Genomic DNA, 26,345 nt, shown 5'->3' with positions numbered 1-26,345 from the left:
TTAACAGGGAAATACAAATACAAATCAAAACCACAATTAGACACCAAGTTACTCCAGTTAGAATGCCTATTATCAAAGGCAAAACAGTGGCTGGTATTGTCACACAGCAGGTTAAGCCATGCTCTGTGACACTGGCATCCCATATGAGCACTAGTTCAACTCCACATCCCATCCAGCTCCCTGCTAATGTGTCTGGGGAAGCAGCATAAGGTGAGCCAAGTGCTTGGGCCCCTGTCATCCACATGGGAGACCCAGATGGAGTTCCAGGCTTCTGGCTTCAGTCTGGCACAGACCAGCCATTGTGGTCATTTTTAGAGTGAACCAGTGATGAAAGATCTGTCTCTCTGTCTCACTATGTGTCTCCCTCTTTGTAACTGTTCCTTTCAAATAAATAAATTAATCGTATAAAAAAGAAAAATACACACTTGAAGGAATTGTATGCAAATTTAACAAAAACTTGGAGAACTCAGTAACAGGAAAATAAATGCCTTCAAATTTAAATACTGCCAGAATACATAGAGACACACGTAAAATGCATAATAAAATAAACATATACGGGGCTGGCACCATGGCTCATTTGGTTAATCCTCCACTTGTAGTGCTGGCATCCCATATGGGCACAGGGTTCTAGTCCCAGTTGCTCCTCTTCCAGTCCAGCTCTCTGTTGTGGCCTGGGAGTGCAGTGGAGGATGGCCCAAGTGCTTGGGCTCTGCACCCACATCAGAGACCAGGAGGAAGCACCTGGCTCCTGGCTTCGGATCAGCATAGTTCCAGCCATAGTGGCCATTGGAGGATGCACCAATGGAAGGAAGACCTTTCTCTCTGTCTCTCTCTTTCTTTCTCACTGTCTAACTCTATCTGTCAAATAAATAAAAAAGCATATAAACCAATCTGAATATTAGAGAATTCTGAGAAAAAGAAATGTACTGTACATAAAGGAAGAGCACATTTAGACAGCAACAAGATGGATACACTGTGTATCAGGATGGTTACACTTAAAAACACACATTAAAAATGCTTTCAAAGATAGAGTAGCAGGACATCTCATTCATTCCTGGTGAGAATGCATCATGGGGTAGATGCTTTATCAGACATCTTGGCATGTTATTAGGAATCCAACACCGTGTCATACATCATACATGTTCTAATATATTTACAGAGCTGGTGTGAAAACGTATGCCTTGATAAAAGCTGACATGAAAATATATATAGTAGCTTTATTCACAATGGCTAAATCTCATAGGAAACCACATTGTTCCTCAACAGTTAACCACATAACCAAACCTTCAAAGTGCATGGAGACCCTGGGAAGAGAACAGGAGATGAAGACACATGAGATGTTTAGGGTGCAGGCATTTAGCATGGGGACACAAGAAAAAAGCCGAGGCTGAAGTCATAGGGGATCTAGAAGCCCAAGGAAGACAATGACTTCAAGCAAAGGGCAGAGAGGTATCTGAAGGCTGCCATGAGCTGAAGGCTCAGGCTATGAAGTCACTCCAGGGTAGCAGGATAATACTCCGGAGTAGAGATGCAGATAACTGATGGGAGATCACGGCTTCATGCAGAGGGGCTGGAGGACCTGACAGCTGGCTTGGGATGCAGGCACAGATGGACACTCAAGGAAAGATGTGATGGAGGGTCTGGCATTGTGGTGCAGTGGGTTACACCACTACCTATAATGTTGGCATTCCATATGGGTGCTGATTTGTATGCTGGCTGTTCCCGTTCAGATCCAGCTCCCTGCCAAAGACCTGGGAAAGCAGTGGAAGATGGCCTTACTGTTTTGTCCTCTGCCACCCACGTAGGAGACCCAGAAGAAGCTCCAAAGGCCTGGCTCCTGGCTTCAGATGGGCCCAACCCTGGCCATTGCAACCAATTGGGGAGTGAGCCAGAAGATGGAAGCCCTTTCTGTCTCTCTATGCCTCTGTCTCTCCCTCTATGTGATAAGGAAATAACTTGAGATATTAAATTTCATGGGGTTTTTTTGGACAGAGTTAGGCAGCGACAGAGAGATAAAGATCTTCCTTCCATTGATTCACACCCCAAATGGTTGCCACGGCCAGTGCATAGTGGCAATCCAAAGCCAGGAGCCAGGTGTTCCCTCCTGGTCTCCATGCGGGTGCAGGGTCCAAGTAAGTTGAGCCATCCTCCACTGCCTTCCCGGGCCACAGCAGAGAAATGGACTGGAAGTGGAGCAACCAGGACTAGAACCTAGAGTGCCAGTGCCACAGCCAGAGGATTAGCCTAGTGAGCCATGGCACTGGCCCTCTATGTAATTTTCAAATAAATCTTTTTTAAAAAGAGGTGCTGGAGACACAGGGGATGGAGACTTATGAAGGCACATGGAATAAGACTGTGTCTAGGGAGGCCATTCAGGCATCAGAATTTTACTTCTCCACTGTCTGTTTGTCATGATAAAGCCTCCCTTTGAGCAACCACCATTTAAAGATGCCACGTGACAGACTCCTTGTCTCTGAGGCTAATATGTGTCTGTAAAGCCTACTTTAGAAGTAAGAAGTACAGATAATCATAACAAAATCTGTGACTGCCTCTGGAAGACTGAGGGACCAGGGGGTGTGGAAAAACACAAAATTGGGGCCAGTGCCGTGGCTCACTTGGTTAATCCTCCACATGTAGTTCCAGCATCTTATATGGGCACCGGGTTCTAGTCCTGGCTGCTCCTCTTGCAGTCCAGCTCTCTGCTGTGGCCTGGGAAGGCAGTGGAAGATGGCCGAACTGCCTGGGCCCTGCACCCATATGAGAGACCATGAGGAGGTATCTGGCAGCTGGATTTGGATCAGTGCTGCACACTGGCTGTAGCAGCCATTTGGGGGGTGAACCAATAGAAGGAAGATTTTTCTGTCTCTCTCTCACTGTCTAACTTTGCCAAAAAATAAAAATAAAAAACACAAAATTTAATATCTCAATTTATTTCCTATCACTTCTTTTTTTTTTTTTTAATTTTCACAGCAATGTCTTGCAATCACTTGGAAACATGTAACAACATAGGGACCTAACATATAGACTGAAAGGATTGCAGACTCAAAACACAAACCTGGTTATTCACATCGAATGCACCTTTGCTCTAGAATGACACTGACTGCTGACTGTGAGTTTCCAGCAGTTCTTAGGATGCCAAGTCTTCTGAAAACACTTTGAAACCTGTCTTCCCAGACTGAGAACCCATGGATAACAGGACTGGAGAGAGCAGTGCTCTAAGACTAGCTCAGCATCTGCTTCCACCCTTGGCAGGCACACTGAGGGGGAGTAGCTGCATTCTCTGTGCCCTCCAGCAGGCGTGTGTACTAGGGTTCACTCCCAGCCCTGGGGCCTCCAGAAACCCTGCAGCCAGCCTTCCTCCACAGCCATGTGGTGGGGTCGTGGGTTGGCTCCCACAGGGTGCACGGGGTACCTGGTGGCCCTCACCCCCCACCATTCCCTGACCTCTGGTCTGGTGCCCCCACCTCCGGGTTGGAAAAATCCCAGAATCAGTTGAGAGCCAGCGATAAGAAGGGAGGATTGGCACAGCACTGGCTGGGAGAGACCCTGAGGGGCCCTGTGGCACCCATGGGTTGGCCTCAAGGTCCCAGGGTGGCTGCAGCAGGGCCTGCACAGGTCACCCCTGCACTCTCCCCAGACCCAGCTATCTGGAGTTCACAAGTACAGAGATCCTGCATCCTTCAGTGCTGGGAGCACACTTCCTCAGGGTCTCCCACAGCCAGAAGTTCACAAAGGGCCACCACTTCCTCCTGTGCATCCATTTCCTCACTCCAGAGTCAGCACCATCCATTTATGCTGAGTCATCATGAAATTTCTGCTGGGTCATCATTACCATACCTTCTGAGTCATCATGAAATTTCTGCTGACTCATCATTACCACCTACCTGGTCCCCACATGTTCTCTTTAGAGACCTGAGCCCTGTCAAGGGGTCCTGAGAGATAGGGTGGTCCCCAGCAACTCCATCCTGGTCTCTAGCAGGTATACATTGCCCCATCTGGGTCCCCAGGGCTCCATTCAGTCTCTAGGGCCTTCATACAGATCTGGTCTCCATCTGGGTCTCCAGGCCTCCAGCCAGGTCCCCAGGTCCTCCATCCAGGCACCGGGGCCTCCATCCAGGTCTCTAGGGCTCCATCCGGGTCTCTAGCAGGTGCACAGGGATCCATACAGTCTCTAGGAGCCTCATCTGGGTTTCCATGGCTCCATCTGGTTCTCCAGTGCTCCATCTGGGTCTCCAGAGCTCAATTTGGGTCCCCAGGGGCTCCATCCTGGTTTCCAGCAGGTGCATGGGGTCCTCAGGACCTCCATCCAGTCCCAGCAGGTGCAAGGGGCCCCTCCTTCCTTCCTTGCAACCTTGGGTTATATTTAGGGGTAGAAGCATGACTCAGCTGGCCTGGTGCCATGACTCAGCAGGTTAGGTTTGATGTCAAGGTTAGGGTGGGGATGGGATTCGGGTTAGGGTTCATGTTTGAAGCATGACTCACCAAGTTTAGAAGCACAACTCAGGAGGTCTGGAAGCATGATTCGGCAATTTTAGAAGTGCGACTCACTGGCCTAAGAGTATGACTTGGCAGGTGTAGTTGTCTACCTTTGTGGGTAAGGATGCCTGGTAGGTAATGATGACTCAGCAGGTATAAAATGGTGACTCAGCAGAAGTTTCTCAATGACTCACCAGGTCTGGGATAATGAGGATTAAGTGGGTATGTATAATGATGGCTCACGAGGTGTGTGCTAGTGATGATTCAGCAGAATTTCCTGATGACTCAGCAGGAGTCTCAGCATGACTCATCCCTTCCTTCCTTCCCTCCCCTCTTTGCATTCATTTCTGGTCCACTTTCAATTTTCTAAACCCACTTCTGGTCATTCTAGACCCACTTCCAGTCCACTTCTGCATTCCCAGAGTCAATTCCAGTCAACTTCCCGATTCCTACAGTCACTAACTTCCAGCTAATTTATGTCACTTCGGGGTTCTCAGACTCACTTTAGTCTACTTCTGGGTTCCTAAGTCACTTCCGGTCCACTTCCGGCCATTGTATACCCATTTTCAGTCACTTTGGTTCTGTTTATACCCATTTTTGGGTACTTCTGGTGTACTTCCAGGTTCTTATAGTCACTTCCCAGAGGGTCTCTGTTGGTCCCTGGGGGTCTCTGTGGGTCCCAGTTGTCTCTGGGGTTCTCTCAGTGTCTTTCAGCATCTCTGGGGGTCTCTGAGGGTCTCTGGGGGTCCCAGGGCTCTTGGCGGGGACACCTGTCCATCACCCAATCACCCTTGTCCATCACTCAGAAACCTGTCCATCACTCAGAATAGACCTGTCACTCAGGAAAAACATTTTAATTCTCATACAAGTTTCTGTCAGCAAATTGGTCCTGGGTCTGAAAGACACCTTTTCTTACAGGGACTCCCTTGAGTTTTTGTCAGAGAAAATTTGTCAGGATCCAATATGGCTATAGCTCCTGTCAAAACAATTGCCAGAATCCAAGATGGCCACCACTGACATCAGAAAACACACTGCCACACTCCAACATGGCTGCCACTCCTGTCAGAAAAATTTGCCAGCCTCCAAGATGCCTGTCATTCCTGTCATAATGAGAATTTGCCAGGATCCAACATTCTGCTGCTGATGTCAGAACGAGAATTTGCCAGACTCCAATATGGCTGTCATCAGAAAATCTAAAAATACATTTCTTAAAAATTTCATTTAAAAATTCATTAAAAATTAAAAATTAAGTAAAAATTAAAAATGTAAAAAGACATTCAAATTCCATTTAAAAATTCATTAAAATTGGCCGGCGCCGCGGCACACTAGGCTGATCCTCCGCCTTTCAGCACCAGCACACCGGGTTCTAGTCCCAGTCGGGGCACCGGATTCTGTCCCAGTTGCCCCTCTTCCAGTCCATCTCTCTGCTGTGGCCCAGGAGTGCAGTGGAGGATGGCCCAAGTGCTTGGGCCCTGCACCCCATGGGAGACCAGGAGAAGTACCTGGCACCTGCCATCGGATCAGCGTGGTGCGCCGGCCGCAGCGCGCTGGCGGCAGCAGCCATTGGAGGGTGAACCAATGGCAAAGGAAGACCTTTCTCTCTGTCTCGCTCTCTCACTGCCCACTCTGCCTGTCAAAAAATTAAAAAAAAAATTCATTAAAATTCTTTTAAAATTAATTTAAAAAATAATTAAATAATTAGTGTGCATGCGTGGGATTGCCTAGCAACTTGCTTAAGCCAGAGGCCCTGAACGCACCTTTGAGGGATTGCCTAGCAACTGGGTTAAGCCCCGCAGCCCCGGGCAAGCCTGCACGGGGTTGCCTAGCAACGAGAGAAAGCCAGAGGCGTGGAGGATGCCTTCATGGAGTTGCCTAGCCATGTTCCCACAGTCTCTGCATTTTCCACGGTTCTGGCCCAGGGGCCTTGGGGGTCCCCAGATTTGGGGGGAGGGTTCCAGCTGGACTGGAAATGGAGCTCCTGGGGGCCCTGGGCACCTGCTGGGGACCTGGATGAAGCCCTGGGGACCCAGATGGAGGCCCGGTGCACTTGCTAGAGACCTGGATGCAACCCCTGGAGACCCAATGGAGCCCTGGAGACCTGTATGGAGCCCCTAGATACCCAGATGGAGCCCCTGGAGACCTGGATGGAGCCCTAAAGACCTGGAAGGAGCTCCTGGGAGGCCCCGGCACCTGCTAGAGACCCAGATGGAGCCTCTAGAGACCCAGATGGAGCCCCTAGAGATATGGGTAGAGCCTTGGGGACCCAGATGGAGCCTTAGAGACCTGGATGAATCCCTGGAGACCCAGATGGAGCTCCTGCAGACTCGGATGGAGCCTTAAAGACCTGGATGGAGCTCCTGGGAGCCCCAGGCACTTGCTAGAGACCCAGATGGAGCCCTAGAGACCTGGATGGAGCTCCTTGGGGCCCAATGCACCTGTTAGAGATCTGGATGGAGCCCCTAGAGACCCAGATCGAGCCCCTAGAGATATGGGTAGAGCCTTGGGGACCCAGATGGAGCCTTAGAGACCTGGATGGATCCCTGGAGACCCAGATGGAGCCCCTAGAGACTCAGATGGAGCCCCTGTGCACTTGTTAGAGACCCAGATGCAGCCCCTGGAGACCCAGATGGAGCCCTAAAGACCCAGATGGGGCTCCTGGGAGCCCCAGGCACCTGCTAGAGACTCAGATGGAGCCTCTAGAGATATGGATGGAGCCATGGGGACCCGGATGGAGCCCTGTGCACCTGTTAGAGAACTGGTTGTAGCCCCCGAGACCCAGATGGAGCCCTAGAGACCTGGATGGAGCTCCTGGTGGGCCCATGCACCTGCTAGAGACCTGGATGGAGCCTTAGAGATCTGGATGGAGCCCCTGGAGATATGGATGGAGCCATGGGGACTTGGATAGAGCTCTGGAGACCCGGATGAAGCCCTAGAGACCCGTATGGAGCCCCTGGGGACCCATATGGAGCCTTTGAGACCCAGATGGAGACCCGTATGGAGCTTTAGAGACACCAATGCAGCCCCTGGTGCAGGCTTGGGGCCTGGAAATGGGCAGGGCTATGGTGATTGATAGTCCTGATCCCCAACCCCATGTTCCCACAAGGTGTGGGTGGTGGGGAAGATGGCTCTGGAGTAGGGGACCTAGGGGTTTCTGGGAGCCAGAAGTGAGGGCGTGGCTTCTCCCAGGGGATTCTGAGCCAGACATGGGGGCCCCAAGGGCCTCTGGGAGCCAGATGTGGGAGCATTCCAGAGAGACCACAGAATCCACAGTCGTGTGCAATCAGTTTATGACATCAATGAGAAAGAGAAACTGAGAGCGAGCTGGGGACAGAGGCTTATGGGACATTCCAGAACATTCTGGAACATTCTGAAAACATCCCAGAACATTCCAGAAGCTTCCAGCAGAGATTGCAAGTGAGGGGCAGGGAGACGTTGGCTTTTTACCTGTTGGGGATGAGAAAAAAATGTGGAGCATTCTGGAAATGTCGCAGAATGCTCTGGAATGTTCCAGAATATTCCTGTTGCCTGAACATCTAGAACATTCTGGGATATTTCGGAAACACTCTAGAATGTTCCCCTGGGAAGGTGTGAGGACTGGCTGGCACCACACTGCTCACCTGGGCGTCAGCATCATCACTGGGGACAGGTGTCTGTCAGGGAGGAGAAATTGGCTGAGTCAGCACAGGATGGCCTGGTGGCTCCATGGAACGTTCTAGAGTTTTCTAGATTTTTCTGGAACCCCCTGGAATGTTCCACCCAGGCCACACCCACCAGTTCATTCCCCTCCACCCAGACCACACCTGATTCTCATCCATGTCAGCCATGCCCCCAGCTCACAGCCATGCCTCCACCCTGGCCACACCCCTGGCTCACTCATGACAGCCATGCCCATCCTGGCCATGAACCCTCCACACTGGCCACACACACCCCCAGCTCACCCATGCTGGCCACACACTCCATGTTCTCCCGGGGATCCCGTTCTCCTTCATTAACACCAAGAACTGTGCCAGGTGCTCATCGCTCAGCTCCTGGTCCTGGGCTGTGGGTGGCGCCAGCTGTATACACTTGCCCTGTCTAGTGGGCGCTGACTGTATACAGCCAGCCAGATGCACCTCAGGCAGCATGGGCTCCGTGCTGTGTACACCAAGGGTGCCTCTGTCTAGAGGGTGCCCACTAACTACCACTGGGTCTGCACCAACTGTATACAGTCACAGTCAGGATGGCTCCTTCTAGTGTGTGCTGACTGTATACAGTCAACCAAAATCACCCAGGATAGGATGGGGCTGGGATGGTTCTGTTCAGTAAGCACTGACTGTATACATTCAGCAAAACCTGCCCCAGATATCTAGTAGGTGCTGACTGTATGTGCTTGCCCCATCTAGTGGGTGCTGACTGTATACAGTCAGCCAAGCCCACCCCGGACAGGATGGGATCTACTTAGTATGCACTGACTGTATACAGCTGGCCGAGTCCCCCTCTAGGGTGTGCTGGGGTTGAGGATCTTGTATTTAGTAGGTGCTGCCTGAACACAGCCAGGGTCAGGCTCTCTCTCTAGTGTGTGCCACCAGTATACAGCTGGCCAAGCCCCTCTAGGATGCACCAGGGTCAAAGTTATTCTGCATAGTAGGCACTGACTGTATACGGTCACGGTCAGAATGTATCTCTCTCTAGTGGGTGCTAACTGTATACAGCAGGGTCAGGCTTTCAGGTTGCAATGTGTGTCTCTAGTAGGAGCCGACTGTATACACTCAGGATCCATGTATACAGTCAGGGTCAAGCTCTGGACTGGCTGCATACACTCAGGGTCTGTGTATACAGTCAGGGTCAGACTCTCTTTCTAGCAGGTGCTGGCTGTATCCACATGTGTGTGCAGGGGGCTCACCAGCAGTAAGGGTGACGCAGGTGGCAGTGCCATCGGTGCCCACATTCTGATTGAGAAAGAAGATGTGGCCATTCTCTTGCACCAGGAACTTGAAGTAGTTCTGGCCTTCAACTTCAGGGGGAGAGGTGGGCATTCAGGGTGTGCCAGGGCATGCTGGAACATGTGGAATGTTTCAGGGCATTGTGGAGCATGCTGGGACATCCTGGGGCATGCTGGGAAGTTCCAGAAGCATTTTCTAGAACATTCTGGAACATTCTAGAACATTATGGAATTTTTCTGGAACACTCTGGATGCTTCCCTAGGGCCTGCTAGAGTCTACTGGGACTGTCTGTAACATTCCGGAATGTTCTGTAATATTCTGGGGGAGAGATTCTAGAACATTCCAGAACATCCTAGAATTGTTAGAAACAAAATTGGATAGATTCTGGAACATTCTAGAACATTGTGGAATTGTCTGGATGTGTTCTAGAACATCCTGGAATATTCTGGAACATTCCAGTTGCTCCCGTAGGGCCTGCTAGAGAGTCTATTGCAATCATCTGGAACATTCTGGAACATTCTAGGACATTATGGAACATTGCACAAATGATGCGAGTGATTGATACCTGGGCACAGGCCACGCCCACCACAAGGGCAAGAATGAGAGCCTTCATCATCGTCTTTTCGTCGTCTGGAACCGGCTGCTACCAGGCATCTCTTTATAGCCAGGCCTTGGGAGAAGTGGGCAGGGCTGAGGTTGTGCAAACATCCAGGTTGGCACTGGGATGGGATGAGGTCCCGGGGCATTCCAGAATGTTCCAGGAGCTTCCAGGAGCTTCCATTATGGATTCTCTGGGGCTAGGGATTTTCCAGAATTTTCTAGAATGTTTCAAGGACACTAGGCGAGAGTTTCTCAGGTCTTAGAATATTCTAGAATTTTATGGAGTTTTTTTAGAACTTTCTAGAATGTTCTTAGAACTTTTTCTAGAATACCTGCTGAGTGTCTTCAGGGGTCATAGAATTTACTAAAACGTTCTAGAATACACTCAGAATTTTCAAGAATGCTCTCAGAAATTTTTCCAGAATGTTTCCAGAATGTTCTTGGAATTTTTCCTGAACACCAGGTAGGCATCATTGGGGTTTTAGAAATGTTCTAGAAACAATGGTGAATATTCTCAGAATTTTCTAGAATGTTCCCAGAACATGCAGTGAAAGTCTTTGGGGGTCCTGGAATTTTTTAGAATGTTCTCAGTATTTCTAGATTTTTGTAGAATGTCCTAGAACATTCCAGATTGCCCGGTGACCATCTTGGGGGGCCAAGGACCTCTTCTGATGGGCTGGAAATTACTACGGCCCCCAGAGATCAGCACAGGATGTCCTGGAGTGGCCACACCCCATTGACTCTCCTCCCATGTGTGCAGGTGCTTAGGCTATGTGTGCTGTGTAAATGTCAGCCGGGCTGGGCACAGCACCAGGACACCCGCCGCACCTGGCTGGGGAATTTCCACTCAGACCTGCATCCCAGAATAACCCTAGGATCACTAGGTGGCATTTTGGAACATTCTGGAACATCCTACAAAATCTCTAGGACATTCTGGGAAAATTCTAGAATATTCTAGAATGCTCCAGAAGATTCCAGAATCTGGATTTTTTTTTTCCAACTTTTTCCCTGCCAGGTGTCCAGGCATGGTCTTGTGAGCTCCGGGGAGGTCATTCTGGGTCTCTGTCTCTCAGTGAAAAAACTGGCTTGGAGCAGTTTTGCAGCATGAAATCCTTTAATCCCATTTCCTACTCCAATGACCCCAGGGTTCTGGCTGGCTCCAGCCAAAACAAACTGCCCAGGGGAACCACAGGAGTTTGTGGGGGCCCCCCTGAGAACAGGCAGTGCCGAATCTGGAAGATGCTATGGTGTTCTGGCTTGTACTCTCTTGTACAAAAGTGGTTAAAAGACATCCTCATACTTAAGAATGAGGTATGCCTCCTAAGTAGTGGTTTACCCTGCTGCACCACAATGCTCATCCTTGGCATTTTATCTGATGTTTCCCTGGCATTTGGACTTAATTACCTAAGTTCATTTGTTGGAGCCAGTGTTGTGATGCATTAGGATAATCTGTTGCCACTGATGCTGGCATCCCATATGGCCACTGTTTGTGTCTCAGCTGCTGTACTTCCCATCCAGCTCTCTGCCAATGCATCTGAGAAAGCAGCAGACAACCCAAGTTCTTGAGTCCCTGCCACCCATGAGGGAGACTTGGGTGGAGTTCCAGATCCTGGCTTTGATCTGACCCAGTCCCAGCCATTGTGAGTATTTGGTGGGTTGACCTGCAGATGGAAGATCTCTCTCTCCCCCTCCCTGTCTCTCCTTCTTTATAACTCCGTCTTCCAGATAAATAAATCCTTTTCACATATTTGTTTTTCAACATTTTTTCTCCTTACTTGCTAGTATAGCATTCTCCCTTGGTGCTGCTGCTCTCTGTGGACTTGTCCTCCTCAGCCTCTGACTAGAGCACAGCCACCTCTCCAATGCTGACATCCTCTGACACATGTTTCACTCTTCTGTTCTCTCTAAACTGCAGACTCTTGGGCAACCTAAGTAACTCTCATGCATAAACTTGCATAGACACACACACTTGAGGACTACTTAGTCTTGGATTTCAGGTTGTAATTAACTTTAATTTTCAGAGGACTGGTGAAAAAACAAGTCTGGAAGCCAGGGTGCAGCCTTATGGTTCAGATGTCTGTGTCCCACATTGGAGTTTTTGGCTTTGATTCCCTGACTCCAACTTTCAGATAATGTAGACCCTGGTAGCTAGCAAGTGATGGTTCAGATGATTAGGTTCCCTGCTCCTGGGCCAGCCCTGACTGCTGTGGACATTTCAGCAGTTAACTAGAGGGTGAATACCACTTCTCTGTCTACTTGTTCATTTCTTTGCATCTCAAAGTAAAAAACAAAACAAGTATGTTTGCATGATCCATTAAAATAACTTCCTCAATGGAAAAAGTAGTGTCATTGTTATTTTTGGGGAAAAATAATGCTTCTTGGTTGTAAATGATATTTGAATAATGCATAAGTGTACATCAAACTTCCATTGTGGACAAGGAAGAGAAAGATGGAAGCAATAATTTTTACTTCTGGCTTTGGTACTTGTCATGTAACCTTGAAAAATTCATTTAAACTCATGGGGCCTGAGCGTCCTTAAAATTACAGGCTCATCTAGTTGAGGCAGGTGGTGTAAGGGGAGGTGGCAGGAAGCTGAGAGCTTTCCTTGTTTCTGTGCCAACAGAGCTAAGTGACATTAGCAAGTCATTTGACCCCTCTGGATCTTCCTCCCTTGTGAGATAAGATTGTCTTTGTAGTTAAAGGATTTATTCTACACAGTCCTATCTTATGGTAAGGTTCACATGACTGTGAAGTGTTTTATAAACTGGCAGTGTAAAAATCAAGTTGGCACCGAAGATGAAATGTTAAACAGCATAGAACTTCTAAGGCTTATAGTTCTATTAGGAGCTACACAGAAACATTCAAGTTCAGGGGCATTTTTTAATTTAAAAACAGAAACATTGGGTCGGCCGGACCGCACAGCTGCGTGCACGGCGTCCGTGGGCTCGCTCGCTGCCGGCAGCCGCGCAGCCTCGCGGGAGGTGGCGGTGAGCGACAGGCAGCGCCATCCGCGGGCCCTCTCGGCGCCCGCCCCTCGCTGCGCTCGCCCCCTTCGTCGGCCCGGCCGGTCTCCCCGGGAGGCGTGAGGCGACGACAGGCGAGCGCCGTGAGCAGCGATCGCCGCCGCGGCCTGTGGTCCTCCCTCCGCCTCCTCCTCGGCCCCCCCTCGCCTCCCTCCTCCTCCTCCTCCTCCTCCTCCTCCCACTTCCCGAGCTCCGGCGTGTCCCGGCCACGCTCGGCGCTGCTGCAGGAACAAAGGAGGATCCCGCGGCGGCGGCGGCGGCGCCACCTCCGCCTGCGGCTCCAACCCGCTCCCGGCCTGCGGCGGCGGCGGCTCCAGAGCAACCCGGAAGGCTCCCTTTCCCGGCGGCCTCGACCCGGCCTCCCCGCGCCGGCGTCGCGCGAGCCCGGCTGCTGCGTTCGGACCCCCCGCAAGCAGGAAAATATGGCTCAGGAGACTAACCAGACTCCAGGGCCTATGCTGTGTAGCACAGGATGTGGCTTTTATGGGAATCCTAGGACAAATGGAATGTGTTCTGTTTGCTACAAAGAGCATCTTCAGAGACAGCAGAATAGTGGCAGAATGAGCCCAATGGGGACAGCTAGTGGTTCCAACAGTCCTACCTCAGACTCTGCATCTGTACAAAGAGCAGACGCTAGCTTAAACAACTGTGAAAGTGCTGCTGGTAGCACATCTGAAAAATCAAGAAATGTGCCTGTGGCTGCCTTGCCTGTAACTCAGCAAATGACAGAAATGAGCATTTCAAGAGAGGACAAAATAACTACCCCGAAAACAGAGGTGTCAGAGCCAGTTGTCACTCAGCCCAGTCCATCAGTTTCTCAGCCCAGTACTTCTCAAAGTGAAGAAAAAGCTCCTGAGTTACCCAAACCAAAGAAGAACAGATGTTTCATGTGTAGAAAGAAAGTTGGCCTTACAGGGTTTGACTGCCGATGTGGAAATTTGTTTTGTGGACTTCACCGTTATTCTGACAAGCACAACTGTCCTTATGATTATAAAGCAGAAGCTGCAGCAAAAATCAGGAAAGAGAATCCAGTTGTTGTGGCTGAAAAAATCCAGAGAATATAAATTACTACTTGTGAAGAGACTGAAACTTTGTTTTTATTTTAATATATCGTAGGAAAACATTAAAGAGCAGATGCATGGCCATTTTTCTTTGATGTTCTCCAGAGTTTTACTTTACACTTGTCTGTCTTATAATTAATATTTTAGGATGTTTGGGTGTTTGTTGCAGGCAGAATTGGATAGATACAGCCCTACAAAATGTATATGCCCTCCCTTGAATAGAATTGGATGAAAATCTACACAGCAAAATGATACACACAGATAATAGGGACAAAATTTAGTTCCCGTGTGCCAAACAACATTAACAAAATCTCTGCATGTTTGCAGCATATCTGCCTTTTGGGAATGTAATCAAGGTATAGTCTTTGGCTAGTGTTATGTGCCTGTATTTTTTAAAAAAATGGTACACCAGAAAAGGACTGGCAGTCTACTTCTACCATAGTTCTACTTCACCCTCTTAATTTCCACATGTTCTTTGGAAGCAGGAAGAAAACAAGAGGATCAGACTTTGCTTTCTGTGAAACCTGTATTTGGTGCCATATGTAAGCCCGGTTAAATTGGTCTTCTAAAAGCTGTCAAATAAGACATTCTGTAAAAGGTAAACATCGCAAGTGCTTACAAGTAAAACATCAGCCAATAGCAGGGTCTTGAGATACTCTTTGAAGCTTGTGCTGGCTCGCACTAGAAGATGTCTGCATTCTTCTCATTGCTAAAAATGTGTAGCACTGAACTGCAGTAGGATTAATTTAATTACAAGAAGAAATTAAACCTGTTTGGTTTTCACATACAGCAGCTCTATTGAGTAACATGCATCTGAATTTTTTTAAGTTGCAAAGGTATCTGAGCAGTTAATTTTCATGTGCATCTTTTGTTGAATGTTTTGGTTCAAGAAAGAATGTTTAAAGCTTTTTTAAAGACTTCAGTTCTTAATGTAACTGTACCCTTCTGCATGGAAAATCATAACCAACATGGCTGCAATAGACTTCTTAGTGGTATCCAGCACCACTTGCAGAGGGCTGCTTTATCATATTAATTGTACTTGGGTGTAGGACTCTAGTGTTCTTGGGTGTATTGCATGGGCTGCATTATCTACAGCATTGTACAATAACAACTAGAAAAGGCAGTATACTTCACTGATGCTTGTCTGGTAATACCACTTCTGTGTTACAATGGAAGGTTTTTTGTGATGTATGAAACTTGTGTTTTTTATATATAAATGAGTATAGTTAGATTAGTGTTGTGGTAATGCCTGTTTTCATCTGTAAATAGTTAAGTATGTACACAAGGCACTACTTCTGATTTATTGCAGTGTTCAGTCCTAGTTTTTATTAAAGCGTTCAATTTTGCTTTCAATTTTATGTATCTTAGTTTGGAGTTAGATCTACAGATGTGTACAGATAGTTCATATTTATGTATTGCACATAATCATGCTATTCAGCATTGATGCTCTATTGTATTATGTAAATAATAAAAGCCATGTACAGAGGGAAAAAAAAAAACAGAAACATTGAATCACTGTTAAGAATCAGTATAGTTGCTAAAATTCTTATTTATAATCACTGAGATTGGTAGTGTAATTACTGATAGCATACTCCTAGTGTTGTATATTTTAGTTTATACAATACTTAGACTATATAAAATATAGGTAGCATGGGAAGTGCGATACACAGCAGTCTTGTAGAATGGCAGATGTCCTAAACAGCACTCTGGCCTCAGAATCAGCCCTTAAGGCACTCAGATCTGGCTGAAGAGCCCATGAGAGTATTTTAGGTATGGAAAGCTGTGGGGAGCAACTCGGACTATACTGTTACTGGAATTAAGACTTATTCTATGCATCTGCTCTCCCACAATGTGGTGCTGGGAGAGGAGCGTACAGCTTCTACCCAGCTGCCCCTTACCAACTTGATAAGCTGCAAGAGCCGCTCCTGATTGGAGGAGAGCGGCGCGCTCGGCGTGTGAGTAGCAGAGCACGGATTGGTGGAGAGGACTATATAGGAGGAGAGAGACGGCATGGTGGTGTGGGTTGGTTGGAGAGTGCGTTGGAGAGTTCGCAGGGAAGTTCGTTACTTCATTCTTTCTCACTTCTCTCTACTCATTCTTGCTTTGGGAGTTTGCTGTTTACTTATTCTTACTTTACTATAGAAAGGACTTGTAAAAAAAGGGAACAACAAGCGTCCAGTCTGGTGCGGCTCCTCCGTGTGCGGAGGAGCAGCAAATGGTGCCGTGACTCAGATAGGAGACCTAGGAGGGAAAAAACGGGAAGAAGTGGGAAATTACCGGAGAGAGAGACTAGCAAAGAGCCTAGGGGAAGGCCGGACGGAAAGAGTGCCGGTGAAAAGCTAGTTAGAACCCAGGAAAAAAGCCATGGGGGAAGAAAATTAGAAGCTAGGAAAGAGGTATTAACTGGGAACGTCTGGGAGACTCAGTCTTCCATTACGCCCACCGCTCCAACATGTCACAGACGGTACAGACAATGGAGTTCTTTGGCTACTCTTTGCCCACTGGCTACCTCTTCCTCCTGCTAGGCACCATTCTCTATTTCTCCCTAAAGATCATCCATTGTGGGCTGAATGTGGTTTCTCTCTCTTCCTACTCCCCACCTCCTCGCAGCTTTTCTTCTAAGCGAGGGAAACGAGGGGGCAGGAAAAATCATGCATTCGTAAGAGCAGTTGTGGAGACATCCCCCTGGTTTCTACAGCAGTGGAGGCAGGTGGGACGGAAATTACGTGAGGCTGGGGAATCGATAGAAGTGCTGAAGCTGTGGCAACTCGTTGATCAGGTGCTTCAGGACCCCACGGAAGGGATCGAGTTGTTGCTTAATGAGGGGAGTGAATTGCAGGAAGAATTATGGCAGGGCAGCCAGGCGAGCAGCTATTGTAACAAACAGGTGAGAAGAAAATCAAAGAAGGATTTAGAGAGCCAGGAAGCTTACGTGGGGGAGAAGGAAGCTGAAGAGGGAACCTTGCCCCCGAGAGAGATGCCAAGAATATATCCTGGCCCTACAAGGCTGGCAAATTCAACCATAAAGGATGAATCACCACCCCGGTATCGCCCATTAGTACTACCAAAGTTTCCTCCTGTAAAGAAAAGCCCCTTTTTTCCACATGAGATTGAAGAAGAGTGGGAGGAGGAAAAAGGAGTGATGGAGGGAGTAGGTATGCAGGAGGAGATAGAAAGGCCGAGAACCGAAAGCAAGCAAAGGGGAGCTGTTTATAGAAAACCTGCTTGGGAGCAGTACCAGGAACCAGGCCAGGTGTTTCCTGTAATTCAGGATCAACAGGGAAACAGGGGTTGGACGCCTCTTGACCATAAATTACTTAAAGAGTTGCAACAACCAGTACAATTGTATGGGCCCCATGCAAGTTACACTCAGGCAATCCTTGATAACATTGGGCAGCAAGGCCTAATACCCGAGGATTGGAGAAACTTAGTAAAGGCGGTGTTGGGCGGGGGTGACTTCCTCTTATGGTTAGCTGCTTATAAAGAATTCACGCGAGAATATTCAAAGCAGAACTATCAAGCAGGGAATCAAGCATGGGATGAGGAAATGTTAAATGGAGAAGGGCGATTTGCCAATCCCGATGAGCAGGCCCGATTACCAACAGCTGTCCTCTTACAAGTGAGAGAGATAGCAAGAAGAGCCTGGAAGGTGATACCCAGAAAAGGAGAAATAAGACACAGCCTAACTAAGATAGTACAGGGCCCTACTGAACCTTATGCGACTTCGTGAACAGATTAATGGAAGCAGCAGGAAACATTTTTGAAACTGTGGAAGAAGCAATGCCCTTAGTCAGAAGATTGGCGTATGAACAGGCCAATAAAACATGTCGTGAAGCTCTTAGAAAATGGCAGCATAAAGACATCCCTACCTTTTTGAAAATCTGTAGGGATGTCATGGATGATGTAGCTTCTGGATCACATGCTGCAGTAGCTGTAACCCGACAATTTAGACAGAAAATGAGGGGACGAAAATGCTTTAGATGTGGTCGAGAAGGGCATCTAATGAGGGAATGTAGGGCGAAATTTCCAGCCCGAGATCGGCAGGGCATAGAGAACTCGAGAAGACCAGGCCTTTGCCCACGCTGTAGAAGAGGGAATCATTGGGTCAGTGAATGTTACTTTAAAATGAATAGCGCAGGCAATCCCCTGAAGATGCCAAATGAGCCGGGCCCCATAAGAAGATCAGGTGTATATGGACAACAGCAAAAAAACGGAATGTGGGCCCCTGCACCCTGGGGCCAAAACAATCGGTGGGTGCCACGGTCCCAACAATACAAAAACCAAATATTTACTGCGCAGAGTTACGAGCCACCGAATATTCAGTACTAACACCTCAAATGGGGCCACAAGCCATAGAGGTGAGGGCAGAAACAATTTCAGCGGAGCATAAGGGACTTGGAATAATCATAGGAAAAGAAACAAATGCTTTAAGAGGCCTAATGGTCATTACCGGAGTCATTCAATTACCTTTTGATAAGTTAAAAGTGCTAATACAATCTACAAAGGGTATTATTCAAATCAAGCCAGAAGAACCTGTGGCTCAAATGCTGATCATGATTGGAGCACAGGATGTTCATGGACCCCAAGGGGAGAAATTTGCAGCCTTGTCCCTATCTTTAGCAGATCGACCTCTGTGGACCTTAACCATTAGAGGAAAGTCGATTCAGGGCCTGCTAGATACAGGTGCAGATGTAAGTATAATTTCAGAAAATGATTGGCCGAAGTCATGGCCCCTTCAGCCAGGAGATAATACTTTAGTAGGCCTAGGTGCGGCCATGACACCATCAAGAAGTGCTCAGGTGCTTCATTGGCAGGATCAAGAAGGGAACAAGGGAAATGTGCAACCTTATGTTAGTGCACTCCCCATCACATTATGGGGAAGAGACATTTTAGAACAATTGGGACTGACATTAACAAATGAGGACCAATTGGAGAGTTCTACAGGACGGCGTATTATGTATAAAAAGGGATATCAGGAGAGAGGATTAGGCTCCAGAGAAGGCAGAAGGGACCTAGCCCAGCCCAAAGGCGATTTTAAAAGACAGGACACGGGTTTTTCGTGGGGGCCACTGAGATGCAGCCGCTGCCATTGTCATGGCTGGACAACAAGCCAAAGTGGATACCACAGTGGCCCCTTACCCAGGAAAAGTTGGCTGCGGTAAATGATATAGTGTTACAACAATTAGAGGCAGGCCATTTGCAACCATCAACCTCCCCATGGAATACGCCAATATTCGTGATAAAGAAAAAATCGGGGAAATACCGGTTGTTGCATGATTTACAGGCTGTTAATCAGCAGATGCAACCCATGGGGGCATTACAACCCGGACTCCCGGTTCCTACTATGATCCCAAAGCATTGGCCATTAATAGTACTCGATCTGAAGGACTGCTTTTTTAGCATACCTCTACATGAACAAGACATTCAGAGGTTTGCTTTCACCGTACCTTCCATTAATCATCAAGGTCCCGACAAAAGATATGAATGGAAGGTGCTTCCCCAAGGAATGACTAACAGTCCTGCCATATGCCAGCTATATGTTGACCAGGCAGTAGAGCCGGTTCGACAACAGTGCCCAAAAGTACAAATTTTACACTACATGGATGATTTGTTAATAACGGCTGAAAGTGAAAGTCACCTTATGGAAGCATATAAGCTGCTGCTATTATATTTGGAAAAAGTTGGGTTACAAGTAGCGCCAGAGAAGATACAAAAAGGGGAAGTAGTACAGTACTTAGGGCTTTAAGTAACTTCTGAAAAGGTGACCCCATTAGAATTTGAAATTGCAATAGATGGGTTGCAGACCCTTAATGACTTCCAAAAATTATGTGGCAATTTAAATTGGTTGAGGCCCTATTGTAAATTAACCACCGAAGATATGATGCCATTATTCAATATTTTAGAAGGAGATGCCCAGCTTGATTCCCCTCGTAGATTGACAAAAGAAGCCCGCTTGGCGTTACAGAAAATCGAAAAACAAATTAAAGCAATGCAGATTGAAAGATGTGATCCACAACAAGCCCTAGAAATATTAATTTTTATGGAACAGCTGTATCCCTTCGCAGTCATTTGGCAAGGAGGACCCTTGTTGTTTGTATACCCACATTCACATGCACCGCGTGTACTATACACCCAAGGCATAGCGGTGGCTGATTTGATATTAACAGCAATAAAAAAGGTGACAGAAATGGTGGGGAAGACTCCAAAGCGATGTGTAGTTCCCTTTGCTCAAGAGGCAGTAGAAGCCTTTACAAGGGAATGCTGGCAATGGGCATACATAGTTCTCATTCTACAAATAGAGATTGACAATCACTACCCTCGCCATCCATTTGTTAACTTCTGCACACAGGTTTCAATAAAACGGGTGCAGAAGGTGCGAAGGGATCCAATTCAAGGGGCAGTTACCATATTTACGGATGGAGCTAAAGGCGGAACAGGAGCAGCTATATTTAACAATCAACGATATTTTGTCTTAACAGCATCCCCTTCTCCACAACATGCAGAATTAGCTATTATCGCAACAGTATTACGCAGAGAGAGCGCACCCATGAATATTTTGTCTGATAGTGCATATGTGGTGAATGCAGTTCAGATGCTTGCTACACAGTGCCTTATTCTTAAATCCTCCTCAGTCTATTCTTATTTAAGTGAAAATCAGGGGTTATTAAATCAAAGAGAGCATGCTATTTACATAGGCCACATAAGAGCTCATTCTAATTTACCTGGCCCACTTACTCGAGGAAACATGATGGCAGATCATTATTCAAGATTCTTGCTTGCATGCACCGCTTTGGAACAAGCTAAAGAATATCACTCTAAATGGCATGTTAACACCCACACTTTAAGTTTTAAATTTAATATTCCCCGCAAGCAAGCAGAAGATATTATTAGATCCTGTGAAAAGTGCGTTGTTACCATAGTTCCAAAGATTCCTGCGGGAGCCAATCCCCGTGGCCTTAAACCAGGACATATCTGGCAGATGGACGTTACACATATCCCCTCTTTTGGGCGACAAAGCTGTGTTCACGTCACTGTAGATACATATTCAGGTGTAGTTATGGCCACAGCCATGAATAAAGAAGGAGTACACAAGTAATCCAACACTGCTTGCAGGCTTTTGCAGCCTGGGGAGTTCCTCATGTGATCAAAATGGATAACGGCCCAGCATATACATCAACTCGTTTTGCTGCATTTTTGAAAGAATTCGGAATCTCCCATATTACCGGTATTCCATACAATCCACAAGGGCAAGCTGTGGTAGAACGCACTCACTTATATTTAAAAAATTTAATAATTAAACAAAAAGGGGGAATAGGGGAAATGGCCACATCCAACAAGGATGCCTTGGCCCTAGCTCTTTATACAATTAATTTTTTGAACAAGAAAAAGAACGGTAAAACACCTGCAGAAATGCATGCTCAATCAGCTGATAAGGAATCAATACAGTGGGTAATGTGGAAGGATTTACAGGACAACCAATGGAAAGGCCCATTCCCCTTACTCAGAAGAATACGAGGCGCCGTTTGTTTTTTTCCACAGGGTGCGGCACAACCAATATGGACCCCTGAGAGAAGAATTCGGTTGGTAAACCTACCAGCAGAAGAGCTAGAAGAAAAAAACTCTATTTGAGGAAGAAAAACAATGAATAACCAATCCCTGGGATCTTGAATATGGGACATTTTTCAACGAACTCTGAAGTAGCACGACAAACAAGACAGTCAATAGCATGAAGATCACGCTGAACTTTACACAGGCGCGTATCAACGCCAAAAAAATAAAAAGAAAGGGGGATCTGTGGGGAGCAACTCAGACTATACTGTTACTGGAATTAAGACTTATTCTATGCATCTGCTCTCCCACAATGTGGTGCTGGGAGAGGAGCGTACAGCTTCTACCCAGCTGCCCCTTACCAACTTGATAAGCTGCAAGAGCCGCTCCTGATTGGAGGAGAGCGGCGCGCTCGGCGTGTGAGTAGCAGAGCACGGATTGGTGGAGAGGACTATATAGGAGGAGAGAGACAGCATGGTGGTGTGGGTTGGTTGGAGAGTGCGTTGGAAAGTCGTGGGGAAGTTCGTTACTTTGTTCTTTCTCACTTCTCTCTACTCATTCTTGCTTTGGGAGTTTGCTGTTTACTTATTCTTACTTTACTATAGAAAGGACTTGTAAAAAAAGGGAACAACAAGCATCCGGTCTGGTGTGGCTCCTCCGCGTGCGGAGGAGCAGCAGAAAGCCACTCTGGCAAAAAAGAAAAAAAAAGGACCTAAATAAAAGATCTCTGTGAGTGAGATCCCAGTAGAAAGAACAGGCCATCAAAGAAGGAGGTACCTTTCTCTGAAGGGAGGAGAGAACTTCCACTTTGACTATGACCTTGTCTAAGTAAGATCGAACTCAGTGAACTCAAGAGGCTTCCATAGCCTTGGCAACTCATGACTAGAGCCCAGGGAGATTTCTGATGCCATAAACAAGAGTGTCAGATTGTTAAGTCAACAACAGGAATAACTGTGTGCTTACTCCTTATGTGGGATCTCTGTCCTTAATGTGTTGTCCAATGTGAAGTAATGCTATAACTAGTACTCAAACAGTATTTTACACTTTATGTTCTGTGTGCTGCAAACTGATGAAATCTTAACTTAATATAAACTAAATCGATCTTCTGTGTATAAAGATAATTGAAAATTAATCTTGATATGAATGGAATGGGAGAGGGAGTGGGAAATGGGAGGGGTGCTGGTGGGAGGGAAGTTATGGGGGGGAAGCCTTTGTAATCCATAAACTGTACTTTGGAAAATTATATTTACTAAATAAAAGTTTAAAAAATTAAAAAAAATAAAAAATAAATAAAAATATAGGTAGCAATATTTAATGCTTCTCTTACTGTTCCTGGATTGGATTATAGTATATGTTAATAAACCCTTTTTAAAGATTTATTTATTAATTTGAAAGACAGAATTATAGAGAGAGACACAGAAATAGACAGAGATGTTCTGTCTGCTGTTTTACTCCCCACATGGCTGCAAGCAGCTGGAGCTGGGCTAATCCAAAGCCAGGTGCTTCTTCCAGTTCTCCCACATGGATTCAGGGGCCCAAGTATTTGGGCCATCTCCTGCTGCTTTCCCCGGCACATTAGCAGGGGGCTAGATTAGAAGCAGAGCAGCTGGGACATGAACCAGTGCCCATAGGGGATGCCAGGACTGCAGGTGGTGGCTTCACCTTATATGCCACAGCACCAGCTACAGCCTATTCATTTTAAATTAATAACTAAAGATTATCTGCTGTTCAGCCTCAAGGCTTTGGCTTGGCCCAGCCTCTGCTGTTGTGGACATTTGGGGAGTGAACCAGAGGTTGAAAGATCTCTTTTCTTATGTCTCTCCCTCTCTAACCTTGCCTTTCAAATAAATAAATGAGTCTTTGAAATAAAAATACATACACACACACACACACACACACACAGTACCAACACAGTGGGTAAAGCCATGGCCTGCTGTGCCAGCATCCCATATGGGTGCTGATTCAAGTCCCAGCTGCTCCACTTCCAATCTAGCTCCCTGCTAATGTGCCTGGGAAAGCATCAGAAGGTGGCCCAAGTGCTTGAACTACTGCATTCATGTGGGAGGCCTGGAAGAAGCACCTGGCTTTAGATTGGCTCAGCTGAGGCCAATTTGGGAAGTGAACCAGCAGATGGAAGATCTGTCTCTTCCACTTCTCTGTAACTCTGCATTTCAAATAAATAATAGATTTTTAAAATGGGGGAAAAGGGCAGTTTTGTTGCCTTCCCTTTCCTTAGAGTAACATAATCAAAATCTGTTAGGCAAATGAATAAGGGAAATTCTGAGATCATGTATTGACCACAGAAGAGAATGGATTCCTTGTGCATTTTCTGCAAGCCCATGCTAGTTAGAACCAAGGGAAGCATAACAAAAAAGGGGAGGCCTATATCCCTCTTATTTGTCTTCTTTGTTCATTGGAGCAGTGGAGAGTTGAGTAATGTAATATTGGTGTTTGTCTCCATACAGTTCACTTCTATTTAGCTGGTTCTTTTTATTTTTGCATTTCTTTTTTATTTATTTTAAGAGATTTATTTGAAAGGCATAGAGACAGGGGTCTTCCATCTGCTGGTTTGATCCCCCAATGTTTGGGTGAGGTTGAAGGCCGATGAGCCCCCTTCCAGTTCTCCCATGTGGTGTGGGGTCCAAGCACCTGTCCATCACCACTGCACCTGTTGGCTGGAGTGGGACAGGAATTTGGGCGGCAAGGACTTCAATCAGCAACTGTGATGCAGGCCCTGCAGTTCTGGTTGCACCCCCAAACCATGGTGCCAGCCTTGATAAACTTTTCTTTAAAGTGGAATTAGGGGTAAAAACGATCTGAGGTGCATGTGCGGTTCCATTGTGAGAGGGGCTGAGGCCCCACGGGTGACCAGGGGCCAATAGGAACACCTGCAGCCTTGGCCCACAGGTCCCAGGCATCTCCCCTCTCCTTCTGCCCCACTGACAGCAGCCCGGCCCAGGCCCAGTCGTGCCTTAGGGATTTCCACCCCAAACTGGTCAATTCAGCTCACTTTGTGATCCCTGAACAGATTCAGTAATGCATGCTTCTTCTCTACTACAAAGATCTTATGTTGGTCATATTTCCAGTTACCAAAATCAAATCAACTCACACCTGGACTCTGAGTATTCAATGACATTAGTTATCAAAATAAATGTATTCAAATATTCAAAGACCACTTCAAAGCTTAACTGCCTTCAAGAGTTTTTGGCACTGGAACAGCCACTGTGGTTTTCTACACATGAGCACTCACTATTTTATATACCATTTAACAATTCAAACATCACTTCAGCTTCAGCAATACACAACAATAGAATGGATGATTCTACATAATAAACATGTTACATTAGTTTGGACTTAAAACCTAGAATTAAAACCATGTGGTAATGTGGATGGATTTAAGGAAAGATGTAGAGCTAGGTAGCTAAGGCCACAGAATCCCAGACCTATTGATTTTAAGTGAGTCTAGAACAACAGCATTCCATTGCATTATCTTCCATCTCAGAGTCCTGCTTTTCCAGTGAGACCCACCCCAAATAGACCACGTATTTCCTGCCTATGTCTTCACGGTGGTGGAAGCTGTTCTGATACAGGCATCTCCTGGACAGTCACCAGCTTCCTGATTTACTACCTGAACTGGAATCAACAGTTGTGAGGGATGTTTCCCAAACACCCAGGCTGAACTGAATGTTTGTCTCTGGCAGTCAAAAACTTCTGCCTTAGGAAACAGAACATGTCCTCTACTCTGGGGCTCCTTTTTCTTCTCATGGGGTTCTGTGGTGATCTCTGGTTTTCAACACAAGTCCTGGGAGCATTCTGACTCAAAAGAAAGACCAGGGATAAGAGTTCTTTCTGGGGGCTGGTGTTGTGGCATAGCAAGTTACACTGCTGCCTGCAGCACTAACATCCCACATGGATGCCAGTTTGACTCCCAGCTGCTCTACTTCTTCCCTAGCTCCTTGCTGGGTAAAGCAGCAGAGAATGGCCCAAGCACTTGGTCCTCTGCCCCCACATGGGAGACCTGGAGGAAGCTTCTGGCTTCAGCCTGGCCCAGCCCTGGCCATTGTGGCCATTTAGGGAGTGAGTCAGCAGATGGACCTCTGTCTTTCCCTCTCTTTTTCTCTCTGTAACTATGCCTTGCAAATAAATACAACTTCAGAAAGTTATTCTCCATCAAGCAATACACCCTTTTCCAGGCAGTTGTAAAGCTGGGAGTCATAGCTTCTCTTATATTTTGGATAATAAGAGTTTTGGTTTGAAAGCATGTTCATCTGAGACAAAGATCACTCATTATCCTTTGTTAGAGAAGGGGGCTCTGCTCTTTGAAAGTGAAAATTAGAAGCGGTAATGTGTGATGAGCTCCACCTGCCAGGTCTGGGGAGACTTATTTGAAAGACAGGACACCAGGAGAGGAAGCTTTTCAGATTCCCTGGCCCTTGCTTTAGTCTTATGTCTTTACTTCTTTTGCTGCATCTTGATGTCAAGAGTGTACTCTTTATGCTGAAATGAGGAATTGTGTCTTACCTCTTTTGGGCCTTTTTCTAAGAAGAGTGTATATATTTTTCTTGCATATAAGGATGGTTCTGGGGTGGGTGGATCATTTTTGGAAGTTTTCACAAGCCAGCCAGTAGCCTATATTTTCTTCACAGAATTCAGTTTTTAGAAAAGCCTCCAATACAGCCAGACCATCTGTATGTAGGGAAGAGAAGGTAGAAAAA

General features: G+C 46.8%; 1 protein-coding gene across 1 annotated transcript; it reads left to right on the top strand.

The window, feature by feature from the left end:
• The first annotated feature begins 12,908 nt into the window (after positions 1 to 12,908).
• LOC138844880 (AN1-type zinc finger protein 5) lies at positions 12,909 to 15,581 on the top strand. Its single transcript, XM_070054970.1, has one exon. It carries the CDS (start codon positions 13,444 to 13,446, stop codon positions 14,083 to 14,085), a length of 642 nt encoding a protein of 213 aa, XP_069911071.1. The 5' UTR covers positions 12,909 to 13,443; the 3' UTR covers positions 14,086 to 15,581.
• The last annotated feature ends 10,764 nt before the right edge of the window (positions 15,582 to 26,345 follow it).

The sequence above is a fragment of the Oryctolagus cuniculus genome, chromosome 13 (assembly GCF_964237555.1).
Source record: "Oryctolagus cuniculus chromosome 13, mOryCun1.1, whole genome shotgun sequence".
Taxonomy (NCBI): Eukaryota; Metazoa; Chordata; class Mammalia; order Lagomorpha; family Leporidae; genus Oryctolagus; species Oryctolagus cuniculus.
The sequence above is the reverse complement of the archived record's forward strand: the minus strand, read 5'-3'. Positions and strand labels throughout refer to the sequence as shown.

Coding starts and splice junctions, on each gene's coding strand:
- LOC138844880 (XM_070054970.1), top strand. CDS start 13,444: ATGGCTCAGGAGACTAACCAGACTCCAGGGCCTATGCTGTGTAGCACA.